Source organism: Chinchilla lanigera, unplaced genomic scaffold (assembly GCF_000276665.1).
Source record: "Chinchilla lanigera isolate Chin_1 unplaced genomic scaffold, ChiLan1.0 scaffold00113, whole genome shotgun sequence".
NCBI classification, from domain to species: Eukaryota; Metazoa; Chordata; class Mammalia; order Rodentia; family Chinchillidae; genus Chinchilla; species Chinchilla lanigera.
Window position 1 is genome coordinate 143,050 of NW_004955514.1, and position 17,084 is coordinate 160,133.

General features: G+C 43.2%; 1 protein-coding gene and 1 pseudogene across 5 annotated transcripts in view; one reads left to right on the plus strand and one right to left on the minus strand.

Annotated features, from left to right (window-relative positions):
• The window catches only part of Pigg (phosphatidylinositol glycan anchor biosynthesis, class G), a 32,800-nt gene extending 23,246 nt beyond the window's left edge, over positions 1 to 9,554 (plus strand). For 4 of the 5 annotated variants that reach the window (XM_005408666.2, XM_005408667.2, XM_013506835.1 and 1 more), the window contains exons 11-13: positions 2,547 to 2,856; positions 5,518 to 5,681; positions 8,394 to 8,813. In XM_005408666.2, coding sequence (XP_005408723.1) covers positions 2,547 to 2,856; positions 5,518 to 5,681; positions 8,394 to 8,643 — 724 coding nt within the window. In that variant the 3' untranslated portion in view covers positions 8,644 to 8,813. Of the gene's footprint in view, positions 1 to 2,546; positions 2,857 to 5,517; positions 5,682 to 8,393; positions 8,814 to 9,524 lie in introns of those variants that run through there. The other variant, XR_264489.2, reaches the window with a different exon arrangement.
• A 4,009-nt stretch (positions 9,555 to 13,563) lies between these two features.
• Positions 13,564 to 17,084, minus strand: part of LOC102003793 — a 50,041-nt pseudogene continuing 46,520 nt past the window's right edge.

Below are 17,084 nucleotides of genomic sequence, written 5' to 3' on the forward strand. Positions count from 1 at the left end.
AAAACACAACAGTTGTCCACCAACCATGGGGTGACCAACTGTGCAGTCATGTTGAAGTTCCATAGAATTAAACTAAAGAGCTGGTCGTGGTGGTGCACGCCTGTAATCCCAGCACTCAGGAGGCTGAGGCATTAGGATCATTAAAAGTTCGAGACCAGCCTGGGCTGCAAAGTGAGTTCAAGGCCAGCCTGAACTGCATAACAAGACTCTGTCTGAAAAAGACCAAAAAAAAAAAAAAGAATTGAACTAAAGAGAGCTGATTTTCCTGACAGCTGTCAAGCCAAATATTTTTTGTAGAAATAGGAAGACATTGTGAAGCACTAGGCTGTAAAACTGTTATATGATACCAGCTTACCAAGTGAATTTAATTTTTCATATTTGAATGAAAGATGGGCTGGGGATTTAGCTCAGCGGCATAGCACCTGCCTGGCAAGTGCAAGGTCGTGAGTTCGATTCCTGGTACCAGAAAAAAAAAAAACAAAAAAAAAAAGAGTTCTACATATTTGTATGAAAGACTGGATAAAATATTGGTGTTTATATAGCTGTGTTATATTTAGGACTCAAGGTCATATAAGATTATGATCTTTTTTAAGAAAGGAAAATTTTCATTTTTGTACCTTACATATGTCCACAATTAGTGAGGTTCACTTTTTAATGAGGGCTGGGGCGATAGCTCAGTGGCACAGCACCTGCCTGGCAAGTGCAGGGTCCTGAGTTTGATTTCTATTACCAAAAAAATAATAAAAAGAAAAGAAGATGTACTTTTTAATGAAACAAAAGTCCAGGTGGGAGCTTAGGGTATACAGCCATGTTGGTGCCTGCAGGGCTCAGGAACACCAGGAAGCACCTGCTGAGGTAGGAGATCAGAGTGGGTGGAGAGGATGGAGTCAGAGGTGCTGGAGCACGCTATGGAGATGTCTTAAAAATTGTCTCCTTCAGAGTGCAAGACTTTGGGAAACATCAGGCTGGACGTTACATCTGCGGGTATTTGTGTCATCACAAAGTGCAGTATATGAATGAATCTTTATTTCCTCCCAGACCTGTACGCTGTCTCCAGGCTTTGGTCCTCTCATTTGCCTGGTTGCCTACTGCAGCATGTTGTCTGTGGTGCCCAAAACCAACTATTTTGCCTTTTCTTTCAGTGCATCTCTGCTTATTCACCTTCCCCCTAGAAAATGCTTCCATCTCTTACCCGCTCCTATCCTGTCTAAATATTCCTGGTTCCTGATCTGCCTGGTTCTGGATCCGCTGCAATTCTGGATGCGTCCAGGGTTCTGGAGTCCTTTGTTGTCTGTGGCTTACTTTCTTCTCACTAGAAACCCAAGCTTGGCTGGAGGAGATACTCAAGGCAGTGGCCCTGGAACACAAAAAGTGCTGACGGGGTAGGGCAAGAAGGGCCTCAGACGCATCTCCCGATGCTGTCCTTCCTATTCACCGCCCAGCCACATGGGCTCATCTCCAGTTATACAGCTGGTTCCATTTCTTCTTTGAACCTTCTTCAGTGGTTCTGACTCATGTGGGTCCTCTCCTCCAAGCACGTGGTACCTGCCCTCAGCATTCATCTCAGCACACTCCTGGCCCATGGGGCTGCCAGCTCCCACACCCCAGCTCCTCAGCAAGTGCCACCTGCCAGGCACTGGAACACAGAGCCCGCTGTGTTGGCATCAAGCTGATCGTGTGCTTGCTTCAGCAGCACACTTATTAAAATTGGAATCAAACTGATCATACCGAAAAGGGGATTTTTAAATACATAAACCTTTCTAAGAAAATCTGATATAAGAAAACTCATTTTTCAAAATGCATGTTATTGTATTGTATTTTAAAATTTACTTCATGTTTTAAATGCAGTATATATAAAATAACTTATAAAGTCTATTTAAAATATTATGTTTTAGGAATATATGTGCTTTGTAAAATGAAATTCTTAGGGTTGGTATCGTAAATTCTGTCTTTTCTGACTTAAATGCAGTACTGGCATAGCTAATTGGTGAAAGTAATGCTGAACATTTACTGTGCCAAACAGTGCACATTCCCTGTTAAATCCCTGTGACAGCCATGTGAGGTATAGATACCATTTTTCATTCTTTTCACAAGTAACAAAGCTGAGTGTCAAAAGTGTTAACTTTCCAACAGCAAAGCTGAACACAGGACCCAGACTGAATTCTTGTCAATGAGTATGTCCTTTCTAAATCTGCTTGACTATGAACATGCTTGCTTACATGGTCAGCATTTATGAATGATGGGAGTTTCTGAGAGTGAGGTCTTATGCCAGCCAGGTGGGTGACTTTCTTGGTGTACTACAAGGGCACAGCTGTGGCTGAAGAGCAAGATGCCCCCGAAGCCAGCTCTTTTATGAAGGTGTACACAGGACAGGCCTGCTGGTCCTGCAGATAGGGGGAGACGGAGGGGACAACTGCGGTGGGGAGGGTGCCACTGCATGGCTAGCTATGCTGGCACATTTAGGCATTCCCTAAGTAGACATGTATTTTTCATGGGAAAATATGTAGTTGGTGCAAATGAATCTAACTTGTTTTGCTTTTTTTTAGGGGTATTCTTGAAGCTCGTTTTGTTTATGTCTTTGTCCTTGGCATTCTGTTCACGGGCACCAAAGACTTGCTTAAGTCTCAAGTCATTGTGGCAGACTTCAAAGTCAAGACTGTAGCTTTATGGGAACTATATAGCGGATTAGTTCTTCTGGCAGCGTTGCTCTTAAGACCACATAATCTTCCGGTGTTAGCATTTAGCCTCTTGATCCAGACCATCATGACTAAATTCATCTGGAAGCCCCTGAGACACGATGTAGCTGAGATCACTGTAATGCATTATTGGTTTGGTCAAGCATTCTTCTATTTTCAGGTATGTTTCATTGTTATCATAGGTGGAAGACTATTCACTTTTTTCTATATCTTATTTTTTGTTTGAGAACATTTTAGAAGTTTGAAAGTGGTACTTGTTTAGTGATAACTGTCAGTATGCGTGGTGAACTATGCTTGAACCTCTGTCTTTTATAAGATAAAGCACAGTTATTTAAGGAGGACGTCCTTAGTGTGGACTTATGGATGTGCACAATAGGCAGTTGTTGCTCTGCAAGATCAGGTGAGGATTTAGTTGTGAGGAGCAGTTAAGAAAACACATCAAGTCTTTTGCTTGATGATTTCGTGAGTGTAGTAATTGTGCTTTCTTTTTTTTTTTTTGGTTTTTCTCCGGTACTGGGAACCGTACTCATGACCTTGTGCTTGCCAGGCAGGCGCTTTGCCACTGAGCTAAATCCCCAGCCCCCCCTTTTTTTTTTTTTTTTAATTGTGCTTTTGTTCCTGGTGTCAGGGCTGTCCACACTGGGGATCATTCAGTGTCTCCATGTGGCTGTTTGTCCACTGGGGCCTGGAAGAATGGCAGGGCTTCACTCCAGTGTTTAAAGACCCATTACAGGCAAGCCTGAGCCTGCTCAGCTGTGTGTAAACACACTTGGACAGTTGTCCCACAACCTCCTGGTGTTCCCAGGGGAATGTAGGTTACTGCAGACCCCTCCAACCCAACTCCCTAGTTGAGAGACTGCATCTCCACAGTATGCCTCCTTGTGCACTGGCTTGAACTGCTCTGCCCAATCCCAAGGTCTCATCTAGTCGTGTCCCAGCAGGCTTTCATCCTTGTGCTCCTCCTGCATTCCTGGTTTCCTATGCCTCAAATTATATGGCTTGTCTCTGCACTGTGGCCTGAAGCCCAAGGGTAGTAGTAAGTTAGAGAAACCCGCCAGTCCTCCATAGCATGGCCAGATTGGGACCAGCCCACAGCTTTACTTTCCAACCCTCTTGACCTCAGTCTCCTCAAGGAACTCTGACCTAGGGTGTCATCAGCATGGGGTGCCCACAGAACACAGAAAACCTTCCCACAGGGGGCCTCTGGCAAATGCATGCTGTGCTTATTTCTTATCTATAAATTGGGGACAATGAACAGTGCTGTTCTCTTAGACTGTGATAAGTCTGGAGCCTGGTGGAATCTGCCCTACCCTTCTCTCCTCCCCTGTTCCTGTTTTCCTCCTCCCAGCCCTTCCCCCCCATCCTAGGTCCCCCATCCTAGCTCTGTAGGTCTCTCATTTGTATGTCCCCGTCCTTTCCCCACACTCCCCTCTCCCTGTGGTCCTGTGTCCTCGATCTAGCTCTCCTTGTCCTGCCCTCTCCCATCCCCCTCTGTCCCTGTCCAAGCTCTCTCTGTTCTCTCCCCGTCCTTCTCCCAGCCATCCTCCTGTGTCCCTGACCTAGCTCTCCCTGTCCTCTGGTTGAGTTTCTTTCCCTTCACTTTCAGATCTGGGAGATGAGTGCTAGTCTTGCTGCCCTCAGCTCCATGTTTCCTTGACAGTGTGGGGATCAGGAACATGGGTGCTCTGTTCTGCTAGCCCTCCACTTGCACTAAATTCCCTGTTTTTGTGCCTCAGTCTCTCTCCTCTACACCAGGGACGGTGGTATGCCATGTCACATGGTTGATAACAGTGAGTTAATGCAGGTTGGGTGACATCATGGTGGCACATGCTGCTCCATTACTGGCTGTATGGTTGACCCTCTGTTCTGCTGACCCTGCTCCAAAGTTACCATCTGCTCCAGGAGCAGACCCACCTCTGTTCCCACCAAGCCCTGATCTGTCCCTCCACCCTTCTCCTGATGCCAGCCTCCTGCTGTCCCTAAGCAAGGGTGCACAAAGGAGATAGGAACCCAGAGTCCTCAGGGAAGAGGTGTGGAAGAGCAGTGCCCAGGGGAATGGTAGAACAGGAGGATGTGTGTATGTCTCTGGACCTGTGCAAGTGGTAGCAGCACCACACAATGCTTGCTGGCCCCACCAAGGAGAAGGTGTGGGTCACATTCAGGAGTCCACATGGTGTGCAGATCACCATGTTCAACAGACTGAAAGTGGAAAGAGGTAAACCCTCAAGAGATCCTGCCACTTAACATGCAGGGTGAGCTATGTCCCACAGCATAGCACCTACTAAGGCTGGCTGGAACCATCCAGACTCGCCACAGTCAGAAGTCAGTCCTCAGTAAGCAGGCCAGTGTCTCCCACAGTGCCAGCTTGCCCTCCACTCTAACTCAGCCACAGCCAGCAATCTCCAACCTAGTATGCCTCCACAGACAAAGACCCTTAAGGTAGATCCCTGCTTACCTGAAGAACAGTGGTGGATATGGGTAACGGAATGGGATTGCTGTCTCCTTCCAGCAGGCTGACTCTTCAGGAGGGATGTCTCTGCACCAGCCACTTGGCTCCTTTGGGCCTGGAATGGCACAGCATCCTGGGGCAGCCCAGTGATCAGAAGAGCAGCCAGCTCTGGCTGTGATCATGCTATCTGGCTCCTCTGACAATGCATTCACACCAACGTGATCATCTGGTCCCATGTGTTCCATCCTGACATAGCCTCAACCATGTGTCCATGCTGATATGGTCATCTGGCCCATGTGTTTACACTCAGACAACAGTGACTGATGCTGTGTGTTCTGAGGCCATCATTAGCCCTGATCTCTTCTGTTCCAGGGCAACTCCAACAACATCGCCACCATCGATATCTCAGCAGGCTTTGTGGGCTTAGATACCTACATGGAAATTCCCGCCACATTCCTGACAGTGTTTGGGACATATGTGGGACCTGTGCTGTGGGCTGGCCACCTGGCACATTTCCTGAGTGCAGAAGCAAGCAGGTGAGGCACCTCTATCTTCAGCACAAATCTGACAGAGGTTTCTGTTTCCAAGAGTTATACCTTGTCCTACTTGGGGCATCTGAATTCCATGGGTCAGATAATCTGTTCACCTACAGTAGTCTCCTTAAATAAGCTTAATGTTAAGCTGTAAGGCCTTCAGCAGGTCTGAGGGCACTGTGTGGGCCAGGTTCATTCCCCTAGTTCAGCTACTTGGAAAGGAGATGTGTTATGCTCCCTGAGCTTTTCTGTTTGCTGGTGGTGGGGGTTGAGGAGCAAGAAAACAGACACTGGCCTTGGCCTCAGAAGTCCAGTAGGTGAGGGGTCTCTGCTACTGGCTAGGTGAGAGGTGCTATTGGCCAGGCCAGGCAGGTTCTGAGACTCCTGGGGCTGCCACTTAACCACAAGAGGATGGCCGTGAGTGGAACAGTGAAGAGGGCAGTCCAGAAGCTCCTCCCTGCACCTCCCCACCTCACCTTCTCTGGGCACTGCACAGATGTAGCCCTCCAGGTCTGCTCTGCCTATGTTCTTGGCAGTGTCCCTATGTTCTCTTTCTCTGCTTTCTTAGGCTTTAGTTTCTCTCTAAAAGACAGCTTTGTGAGCAGGAACTCTGTCCACTGACCAGGCAGCCCCAGTGCCAGGTGGCCTGGCAGGATCAGATATGGAGTTGTGTGGGTACACTTAGTTGTGCACCTGTTAAGAAGGGAGTTAGTTACAGCATTTTAATCAATGGGCAGTATTACTTGATGTTTTCCCTAGTTGAGGAATGTTGCTTCATTTTAGAAGTGATTTTCTCTTTCATTTTTAAAAACCTAAAACATCAAATTTTACTCATTTCCATTTTGTTCCAGTAAAGTAAGAAAATTATAATGAGATCTAAATGGTACGTAGAGAAGATGTTCCCAATAGGTCAGAGTTCGTCTTGAGCGGTCAACAGCCTAGCTGCAGGGCTGCTGGGCTGAGCCAGGCAGTGAGGTTGGAAGCACAGATGGCTCTGTGGCAAGGTCCGCTTGGTAAGACTAGGAGCTCACTGGCCACAGTGAGGGACCGAGCTACAGTCTTCTAGACAGATGATGTTAGTCATTGTCTACCTACATTGTGCACAGGCCAGGAAGCTGGACCATCTACTGTCTGAGAAGGTGATGCAGCAACCCCCTCCCATCCACAGAGCTCACCCTGCGTGCTAACCTTTTACCTGGTGTTGGTTCCAGGCAGGTGCTGTCACTCAGGACATGCAACAAGGTAGCCCCTGTGGGGTTCCCCCAAGTTTGGCTGCAGGTGGAAGCAGAAGGAAGACAGAAGGAAGGGGGGGGGGGCCCAGGCTGCCAAAGCAAAGGCATAGAGCCATGTGAGGATTACAAGCAGTTGAGGACCCAGCAAGTAGGGAGGGACATGCAGAGGCCGGAGAGGGGAGCCACTGAAGCTTAGCATCTGGACAGCCCTGTCCTTTGGCCACTAAGTGGCTGTGGTACCTTGGCTAAACAGTGACCTCAGAAGCAGGAAGCATTGTGAGGACATACCAAGGTGGCACCTGGTAGAGTCTCCTGGTCAACAAGACTGAGGAGCGCATCACAGAATGCACCTGCATAGGCGACACCAGAACATACACCCTATACATGCATGCTGCTCCACCTCTAAGCTTCTGCTACAGCTGGGTAAGTTTGCCACCCCCCCAAGTCCATGCCTTACAGAATAGACACTGGGAACCATAGGCACTACCTGCTCGGCAGAGATGCCTATCCTAGTATGGCAGTGTGCATCCCATCTCCACCCCAAGTAGACCTGGTGTGAGTGAAAGGTAGCAGTGATGTGGGATGTGGGCTGACCACAGCAAAACAGCACAGACAGGTCTGCTCAGTGCAGAGCAGGGTTCAAAGGGAGGCAGCAAAGCTGTAGCATGGGTGGGGCCAGGCCCTGAGGATCCCTAGGCCTTTCAGACTGGCCAGAGACCATAGATGGGCAGAAGAACTCTGAAGTGATCACAGACCATGGGAAGTTGCTTCATAGAATAGGTTAGATTTGTGTGATAATTGTGTTGATGGTTTAGAAACAACAGGGCAGGGAGCATCTCATGTTTGCAGGGTGGTGCCCATTCCAGCGATGCTGCTCTGTGCTGTTGCCCTCCTGAGTACACGTTTGGGGCCAGATCCCTAGACCACAGGAACAATGGTGCAGAACTTGTGTTTGTTTGTTTGTGTGTCTTCCTTCTGTGATTTTCTATTCAATGTCATGTGTGAGATAGTAGTACATGCATATAATTTTTACATAAATTCAAAATCTAGGGTGAATTTTTCACAAATATTTCAGTGTGGTGACACGGAAGATGGTCCCAGCCACTGCCCACAGCTGCTAGCCCCTGGTTTCCGTCCACTTCGATCCCAGTTTTTGTGGGTAGACTCCCATTTCTAAAAAACTCCCAAGTCATTCTCTAAATAGTCAAGGTTTAGGAGGATTTTTGAGAGCTCAGGGGACACCCTGCACCTTTCCTCTGCCTTTCTGCCCCATTTTTCTTCTCAGAGTTGATCATTTGCTGACATGTTCATGTTCATCTGGTTTTTCTCTTCTCCAAGACATCTGCAGGAACCCCGACACAGTTATACAGAAGAGAGTGTCATACTCTCTAGTCCCTGGGCAAGGATGACCACTGTTTTCAAAGCAGAAGCAGTAGTCAGGTGTGTTCTTGTGGCATGCACTAATGTGTGCTTTCTGTTTTAGTTATAGTGATTCAGCAATGAGCCGTGCTTGCTTCTGCTATGCGCTGATTTGTTCTGTTCCTGTTGCCACATACATCGTTTTGGTGACATCCCTGCGTTATCATCTGTTCATATGGAGTGTATTTTCTCCAAAACTTCTCTATGAGGGAATGCATCTGCTCATCACAGCCGCCCTCTGTGTGCTCTTCACAGCAACGAGTCAGACTGGCCACACAAGGGCCTGGGTGAAGACAGGTGCTAGAAATCAATGAGATTTTAAAGGTTGCTATTTGAACCATGGATTTGAACAGATGTTTCAATACTCAAATGCAAGATCATTTTTTAAAAAAGATGAATCCTATGAAGTTGATAAATAGCTTCAGTTGCCCTTGAATTTAAATTAAACAGTAAGTAGTTTAATAAAAGATTACTTCAAAATATAGTATGTATCATATTTTCCCTATTGATCATCCTAGAAACTTCTGAAATTTTAACTTCCTCTATATAAGTTACATGTTTAGGTCATAAACAAAAGGGTTGGTCTTTGTCTTGGTGTGTGGGATCTCGGCAAGCTGCAGGAGCCCTGTGGGAAGAGGCACAGACATACCCAGTAGGCCCAAGCACTTTGGCTTATGTGAGTTGTGCTTGTTAGTGTTGGCATTTGGAATGAAAACTAAGTCAGCTCAAAGGAATTATTTGAAAAAAATCTGTTGTGTGTTAATATAACATTTTTAAGAAAATAACTATTTTCTAAAACAAAAATATTCAGTGAGAATGGTATTGTCTTACATTTTTGTAACGTCTCCTTAACATCAGTCTCAATTGAAGACAGCTAGAATCTGCATTTGGTCTATTGTGACTTATGCTTGGTTGAAGAACAAAAGTCAGCCGGCTTTATACAGATCTCTGGGTGGAAAAGGGTGGAGTGTCTGCATTTGCTGTGGGTCTTCTGTTCTCATGCAGTATTCGGTCATCCCTCTGTTACCACTTACAAGCTTTCTTTCTATGGAATTACCATCATGATTTGTGACATGTATATTTTCTTGTGTAGTTTACACAACTCATCGGTTTTGCTTCTGTAAGAAATGACCCATTGCTCACCTTTGATCCTTCCCACAGCTGAATTTTTAAATTTTCTTTTCCCTGTTTGCAGGATGAATTTTATGCCCTAATAATTTTTTCAGAAAAGGCTCAAGATCCTGAGTCCCTGAATGCTCTTCTTCATTCTGCCAGCAGAGTGGCCAGGTCAGCAGCTTCTCCTGGGGACGTGGGGACTGCCATTCTCCGTCGTCACCTGTGGCTGTGCCTGACCCAAGACCAGACTGAGTTCCTCCCTCACACATGCCTTGCTTTACTGTTTCTCCTTTCTTCTCTACTCTGTCCTTTCCCTCTTTGCCTGCCTTCTTTCTTCTGCCTTTGTAGTCCTGGATTTTACCCTTCCTCTCTATTGTTTTCTATGTAGTCATTGTTTTTTTTTTCCATTCCAAAAACTTCCTAGGAAAGTGTTTCTTAATGTACAAATATTTAATATCTAATTTACAAATATATAAGATTTTTATCACTTTGTAGAATTGTTCTTTTTTCTTTTAATCACAGAACACCTCCCACTTAACATCAGTAATCCATTATGAAAATCTGTGATTTCATGCTAAGACACTATCTGGTCCTCTATTTTCCATTGTTTTAAATGGAAGCTGGGATAATGTGTTAACAAAACATACCAAAGCCCCCAACCGGTTTCCTAAAGTGTAACCAAAGTGAAATGCTCACCATTATGCTGCAAACTCTTAGAAGGGCATGTCCTATCACAGACAGTGGCAGTGGTGACAAACAGTACTTCCTATGCCACCACTTGAGTATGCTGGTACCTTTCAGTGTCCAGAGACTCAGAAGTGCTGCCTGTGACATCTGTAATGCAACAAAAGAGTTTTCCCACTTTTGTTGTTGTTAAAGATGGCATTTACTGAGTTTTAGGGAGAGATACGTGCAGACTATGAATTTGGGTGTTAAAAAGGCTTTAACCTTTTTAATTCCTTTAGGAATTAAAGCAAAAGTTAGGAAAAGGCTAACTAGGAGACATTTTTACAAGATGTGATTCTTTTTTTTTTAAGGTGAACCTTTGAGGTCCTTAAGCATATACACAGTAAACAGAAAGTAATAAGCTCCCTTGTGCCTACCATTGGTAATTGTCCAGCCAGGTATAGTATGGTGTTACACACCTAACCTCAACACTCAGGAGGGTGAGGCAGTAGAATTGCCATGAGTTCAAGGCCAGCCTGAACAACATAGCAAGACCTTGCCTCATGAACCTCCCCACAAGTAGTAATTAACATCCAGTCTTTTTTTTTCTGTCTCATGATAGCTTGGGAAGTATGGTCCAACTTGTTCCTCTCTTCTCTTTTGGTAGACATTTGGACTCCAGCTTATTAGCTTGATATGAATGTGCTTATACAGGCATGTTTTTTGTAGACATGTTTTCGTGTCTTTTGGATTTATACCTGGGATTGGATTGCTGGGTCATATGATATATGTATGCTTGAATTCTGAAAAGCTGCCATTTCCAAAATAGTTGTACCATTTTATAATCACTAGCAATGTGTGAGAGTCTGAATACTCTGTTTTAGCCAGCATTTTGTATCTGATGTTACTCATTCTGACTGGTACCTAATAGAATCTCCCAGTTTCAACTTGCCTTTCCCTGATAACTGACACTGAAAAGCTTTTCAGTGTGTTTCTTGTTTCCTTGTATCTTTCTCTGTAAAGTATCTATTCAAGTGTTTAGACCATTTTTTTTAAAGTGGGCTTCTTTATCTTTTCCTTACTGTGAGTTGTGGGAATTCTTTATATATTCAGGACCTAAATTCTTTATCAGGGACTTTTTGTGGCTATTTTCTCTCAATCTGTGCCTTTATTCATTTTTAATGAATTTATTCATTTTTAATGGTATCTTTTTGATGAACAGTTTTTTATTTAGATAAAATCTAATTCACCAGTCATTTCTCTTACGGCTATTGCTTTCTGTGTCTTTTCTAAGAAATCTTTGTTCAGTTAACAAAGATACTGCCCTGTGTTTTTTCTAAAAGTTTTAGTTGTAACTTTTGTGTTCGTTTCATGTTTGTCTCTGTGTGGTATAATACTAGACTTAAGTTCTTTTTCCCTTTTTTCCCTCTCCCCTTTAATGTAGATAACCACCTATTTGGACACTACTTATTGAAGATGTTTTCACTTTCTCTTTGAATTACTTTGGGGTTTTTGTCAAAAATCAGTTGGTGGAATAAGTGTGAGTCTAATGGGTCCACTTTGTCTTCATAGTGGATACAGACTATTGTGATCACTGTAGCTTTACAATAAGTCTTAAAATTGGATGGTACAAGTATTTCAACTTTGTTCTCTTTTTTTCAAGTTTATTTTGGTATCCTCCATCCTTTGAATTCGCACATAAATTTACAGTCAGTTTATCAAATTCAGTGTTTAAAACTTGCAGGACTGTGGCTAGGATTGCATGAAATCATGGGTAAATTTGGAAGAAATAGATGCCTACAGTGTAGAGTCTCACACTGTGACCATAGCATGGCCTTTTGTTATGCAGGTCTTCTGTAGCATCCCTTGGTGACATGGAGATGTTTATCATTTCCAGTACAGAGGTCTGCAAGTCCTGCGTTAAATTTAATCTTAGAATTTTTTTCTAATCTTGTTTGATGTTGTAAATGCATTGTTTTAAGTCTTATTGATAGAATATAAGAATACGTTGACTTTTGTTTATAATGACCTTGTATCCTGAGACCTTGCTAAAACTCACTCATATTTCCAGTTAGTTTTGATGATTCCTTGGGGTTTTCTATATAAGCAGTTATGTCATCTGTGAATAGGGACAGTTATATTCCTTCTTTTCAGGTTTTCAGCTTCATATTTATTTTCTTGCCTTACTGTATTGGGTGAACCTCCAGGACAGTGTTGAGCATAGTGCTGAGGATAGATGTTCTTGTCTGCTTCTGTCTTGGGGCAAGTGTGTTAAGTGTTTCTCTACTCATGTGATCTTGGGACTTCCAAAGCTGCTTTCATCGGGTTGAGAAAGTCTCCTTCTGTCATAGTTTGCTGGTTTTCTATTTGTTGTTTAATCATAAGCCAATATTGACTTTTGTCAACCATTTTCTCTGTATTTATTAAGTTGATCATGTGACGTTTCTTCTTTATTAATATGGTTAAACCAAATCTCTTGATACTAAAGGATCTCTAACATAAAAGGATTTCTCCAGCTGTCAGCCAGAACAAGGACTAAGTCTTGGAACGTCCCCATAGCTCCCAATCAGGCAGTCAGATGACTGCCAGACCAGAGCTAGAAGCATTTTTTAATTTTTTTTAACTATTAGCAAATATATTTATTGTGGTGGTTTTCTCCCTTACTGGACACATCGTGTTAGAAAGTAGTGTTCCTTTCAGTTCCAGGTGGACCAGTAAGCTGGTAATAAACTGTTTTTCCTTCTTTCAGAAAGAAAGGAAACACATGACTCTGCAAACATGCTATATTTTCATTGCTTTATTTTTTTCTTTTCTATAAAATCAGAATTTCCTCCTAATAAGTGTGATTCTGTTTTTGGAAGACGGTTATAAGCACATGTTTACAGACGCATGCAATCCACGGGGCAGCGAGGCTGACCCAGCAGTGCTGCCATAGATTGGAGACCTTTTCCAGGTGATCACGACCTTTCACAGTTTTGTAAACCACAAAAAGAATCTCAAACTCTATGATTTCCTCCACATTCTGCCTTCCTCCAATCCCACACAGAATATTTAACTCCGTGTGCACTCTTGCATTTCATGCAGAAGTACAAGGTGAGAGTAATAGAAGTAATCTTAACACTTCTAGGATGAAGTTGCTGCTATGTGATAAATTCTATCATTCCAAATGCCAGGCCCTAATTGTGAGCTCTCTAGATCTCCCCAACGAAACCACACTGTCCTTGAAATGACTTTCTCTCCCCAGTCTCTTATTTGAAGGGATATTACATCTTTGAATTTATAGAATTATCTTTCACTTCTTAAAACAATAGCTGGAAAAAAAAATTTTTTTTTTTTTTTTTTGTTTGTTTGTTTTTCTCCGGTACTGGGAACCGAACTCACGACCTTGCGCTTGCCAGGCAGGCGCTTTGCCGCTGAGCTAAATCCCCAGCCCCTGGAAAAATATTTTTTAATAGGAAAAGGATGTTTCTTCTCCAGATGTCATTATTATGCTGATGAGAGCTTATAGCTCATTGATAGTTACGTGCAAAATGTCTTGTCTTCTAAAAATGCACAGAAGCACATAAGATAACTGGGAAAGTATCCCTTCTTTGAACTTTTGGCTCTCTGTTATTAGCTATGCCTGTATGAGGAATCTGCAACTATTCGGAATGTTGTCTAGACAGAGGAGTAACTGATATGTTGTCCGTCTGTGGTGCTAGTGGCTATGGCACCTTTCCTGGGCATCTGGTTGAGACAGCAACATCAGAGTCTATACTAATCTCATGGGACCCTTTAGTGCACAGTGCTGACCGATACCAATTTCTGTTGTTTCTCTTGGACTTTTCTGCTGCTGCTGTTTATCTTTGTTTTCTCCTTGTTCTGGGGTTTCTCTGCTGGATTCCAGACCTTTGTTGTCAGGAATTGCTTCTTTACTTTCTTCTTTATTCTGTTTTTTTCCCTCTTCCTTTTTTCCTCGTTCTCCCTTCTGACACTTCTTTCTCTGCACTGTACACTTTCTTGTCTTGATTGTAGGAAGACACAGGTTACCCTTTGCCTGAAGGGTGCTGATTATTTCTTGGGTCTGAGTTTCAGCTCCTCTTTTAAAGCCACAGGTTTTTCCTTTGTGCACGGACTCCAAGGACTCCATTGACTGGCCTTCCATTGCACAATACTGATGTACTCCATGCTATGGTTATTGGCTTACAACCCTTCTGAGCAATTGTCAAGGCACTTCCCAAGGTGCAAATACAATCCACTTTTACACTTTGTGCAGAAATTTTTGTGGAAGCAGGTATCACAGTTAACCTTGAATATTCATTCACTATTCTCAATGGTTGTTGTAGGAAGCACATAGTAATAAACGTACATCCATTTACAAAATAGCATAGGAACAGTACACACATTACAGGGCTATGGACAGATTAGTAGGAAAATATCAGTGGCTTCTGTAATACATGGTGGTGTCTTCAAAGTGGTTCCTCAAGAAGACAGATATGCAAGAAAGATCTAACAAGTAGTTATAGCCTAAGGGTTGTGAAAAATAGTGTATTACCTCCTCACCAGTGCCTCCTTTCATTGAAGTGTGATGGCTGGAAGGGAGGCCAGGACTGAAAAGAAGGACCGAGAGACTTGCATCTGTGTCTAGCAACGGGCTGTTTCCTTTTTCCTCCACAGTCATGATTACCCAGGGCTCCTCCATGGAGATGACGGTCTGGCCAGAGGGAGAAGGCAGAGTATGCCCCGGGTCCCCTCATTCCTGTTGGAGTAACTGGTAGGATGGGTCTGAGCTCTGGGGCCTCCGCTTCAGAGGGTAGACCGGTCTCCAGTGGTCATCTTTGCATTCAGGGCATGGCCCAGGGGGCTTCTTATGGGTAGTTCCTCTTGAGGTGACCTGGCTTTTAACAGTGGTAGCAGATGAATGCAGTTGTTGAGTTCTTGGGGCCCCGAGAATCAGACTTAGGATCTGTTTCTCTTAGTGCTGCAGCAAAAGCAGCTGCTTTTTCTCGGTTTCTGTTTTCTTTCCTTGGCCTCCTACTCATCATGGCTATAGAATACTGAGGAGGCAATTCTTACTAACATCTCAAGTGAGCTATCTGGGGTGAAAGCCATTTTTTGTAGCTTTTTCTCTCCAGCCTCCCATCGCATTGGGACCCCGCAACCAAAATTTTGTCTGATATTAATAGTTATTCCAGCCTTTTATGATCAGTGCTTATATGATGTATTTTTACTCTTAATTCATTCCATAATATAAATTTGTGTTTAATTTATGGCTGTTTGTATTTTTTTTTCACTTGGGTTCTACTTTTTTGCCATTCTAAGCATGCCTGCTTTTTAAGTTAAGGTATTCAGTCCATTTACATTTAATGTACTTATTGATCTGATTGGATTTAGGGTTACCATCTTTCTGTTCATTTCATTTTTTTTTACATTGTCCTTCTCATTTCTCCTTTTTTGCCTTCTTTGGATTATCTTTAACAGTTATTCACTATTCCATTTTATCTTGACCATTGTCTTTTTTAATAGATTTTATTTTAGAGCAGTTTTAGGTATATAGAAAATTTTTTTAAAATATAGTTCTTATACATCCAACTGCAACCTTCACTCAGTTTTCTCTATTACTAACCTTTTAATTAGATTGGTGACGTTGCAATTGACCCAGTAGTAGTACATTATCATTAATTACAGTCATAATTTACACTAATATTCACTGTGATGTATATTCTATATACATTTAAGAAGTGTGTAATGGCATGTATCCACCATTGCAGTATCATATAAAATAGTTTCAGTGCCCCAAACTCCCTCTGTGTTCCATTTATCCCTCCCTCCCTTGAACTCCTGGTAACCACTGATCATTACTATCTTCATTATTTTATCTTTCCCAGAATGTCATATATTATTGTGGAAATCATACACTATTAGCCTACCAAAACCCTCGTGGAGGGTTCAGGTCTCCTACCCAGCAATATGGCACATGGATGCAAAATAAAGACAAAGAGAGAAAGTCCTGCAGATGAGGAGCTCTGGAATGGCCAGTGTTCTCTGCGGAACAAAAGACGATGAGACCAAAAGCTCATGGCTTTTATTGCTATCAGTCAAGGAGGTGGGTGGAGGTCACTTCAGAGTGCTGGGGAAGAGAAACTTTGCAGGCATCAGCTGTAGGAAGAAACAGCAATTTTGTGCTAGGCATAGAGGCTGTCCAATTAGCGGTGCAACAGATAGCTTGATGTTTGCAAGGCTCCCGGGAAGGTACAATTCTTTCTGAGTCCTATGGCCTCAGCTGGGATGTTATTTCATGTCTTAGCCCTGGAATCTCACAGGCTCTTGCTCAAGCCTCCATTCTAGGCATCAGCACAAGAGCAATTCTTGCCTGCATATTTCTGCTTTCCTATTGATGGGATTCACTGAGCTTTGGCTGGACTCATATTCTTTTGGCCAATTAAGGGAATATCTGCTTCAATATAGCCAGCTTGCATGTCTCAGTGAATAAGATTGAAGGAGAGGTCAGGGAAAGATGGGGGCAAAGGGTTTCATTTCTCCAGAGAGCTCAGCTTGGTGGTCTGCAACAGTACCTCTTCAGATTGGCTTCTTTTACTTAGCAATATGCCTTATAGGTTCTTCCATGTCTTCATGGCTTGATAGCTCATTTCTCTTTAGTGCTGATAATATTCTATTGTCTGGAACTACCAGTTTATTTACCCACTCACCTGCTAAAAAATGTAATGAGTTGCTTCCCAGGTTTTAACCATTATGAATAAAGCTGCTATAAATATCTTTGTGCAAGTTTTTGTCTAGATGCAAGTTTTCAACTCCTTTGGGTAAATACCAAGCAGTGTAATTGCTGGATCATATCTTAGGACTGCTTTTTTTTTTTTTTTAATTTTAAAGAGTAAAACAAGGATAACATAATAATAGGGGGGACTTAGCATATTACAGACAAAATGGTAGGAACTTATCAATGGTTATCGTTTTACATATTATTATCTACAAA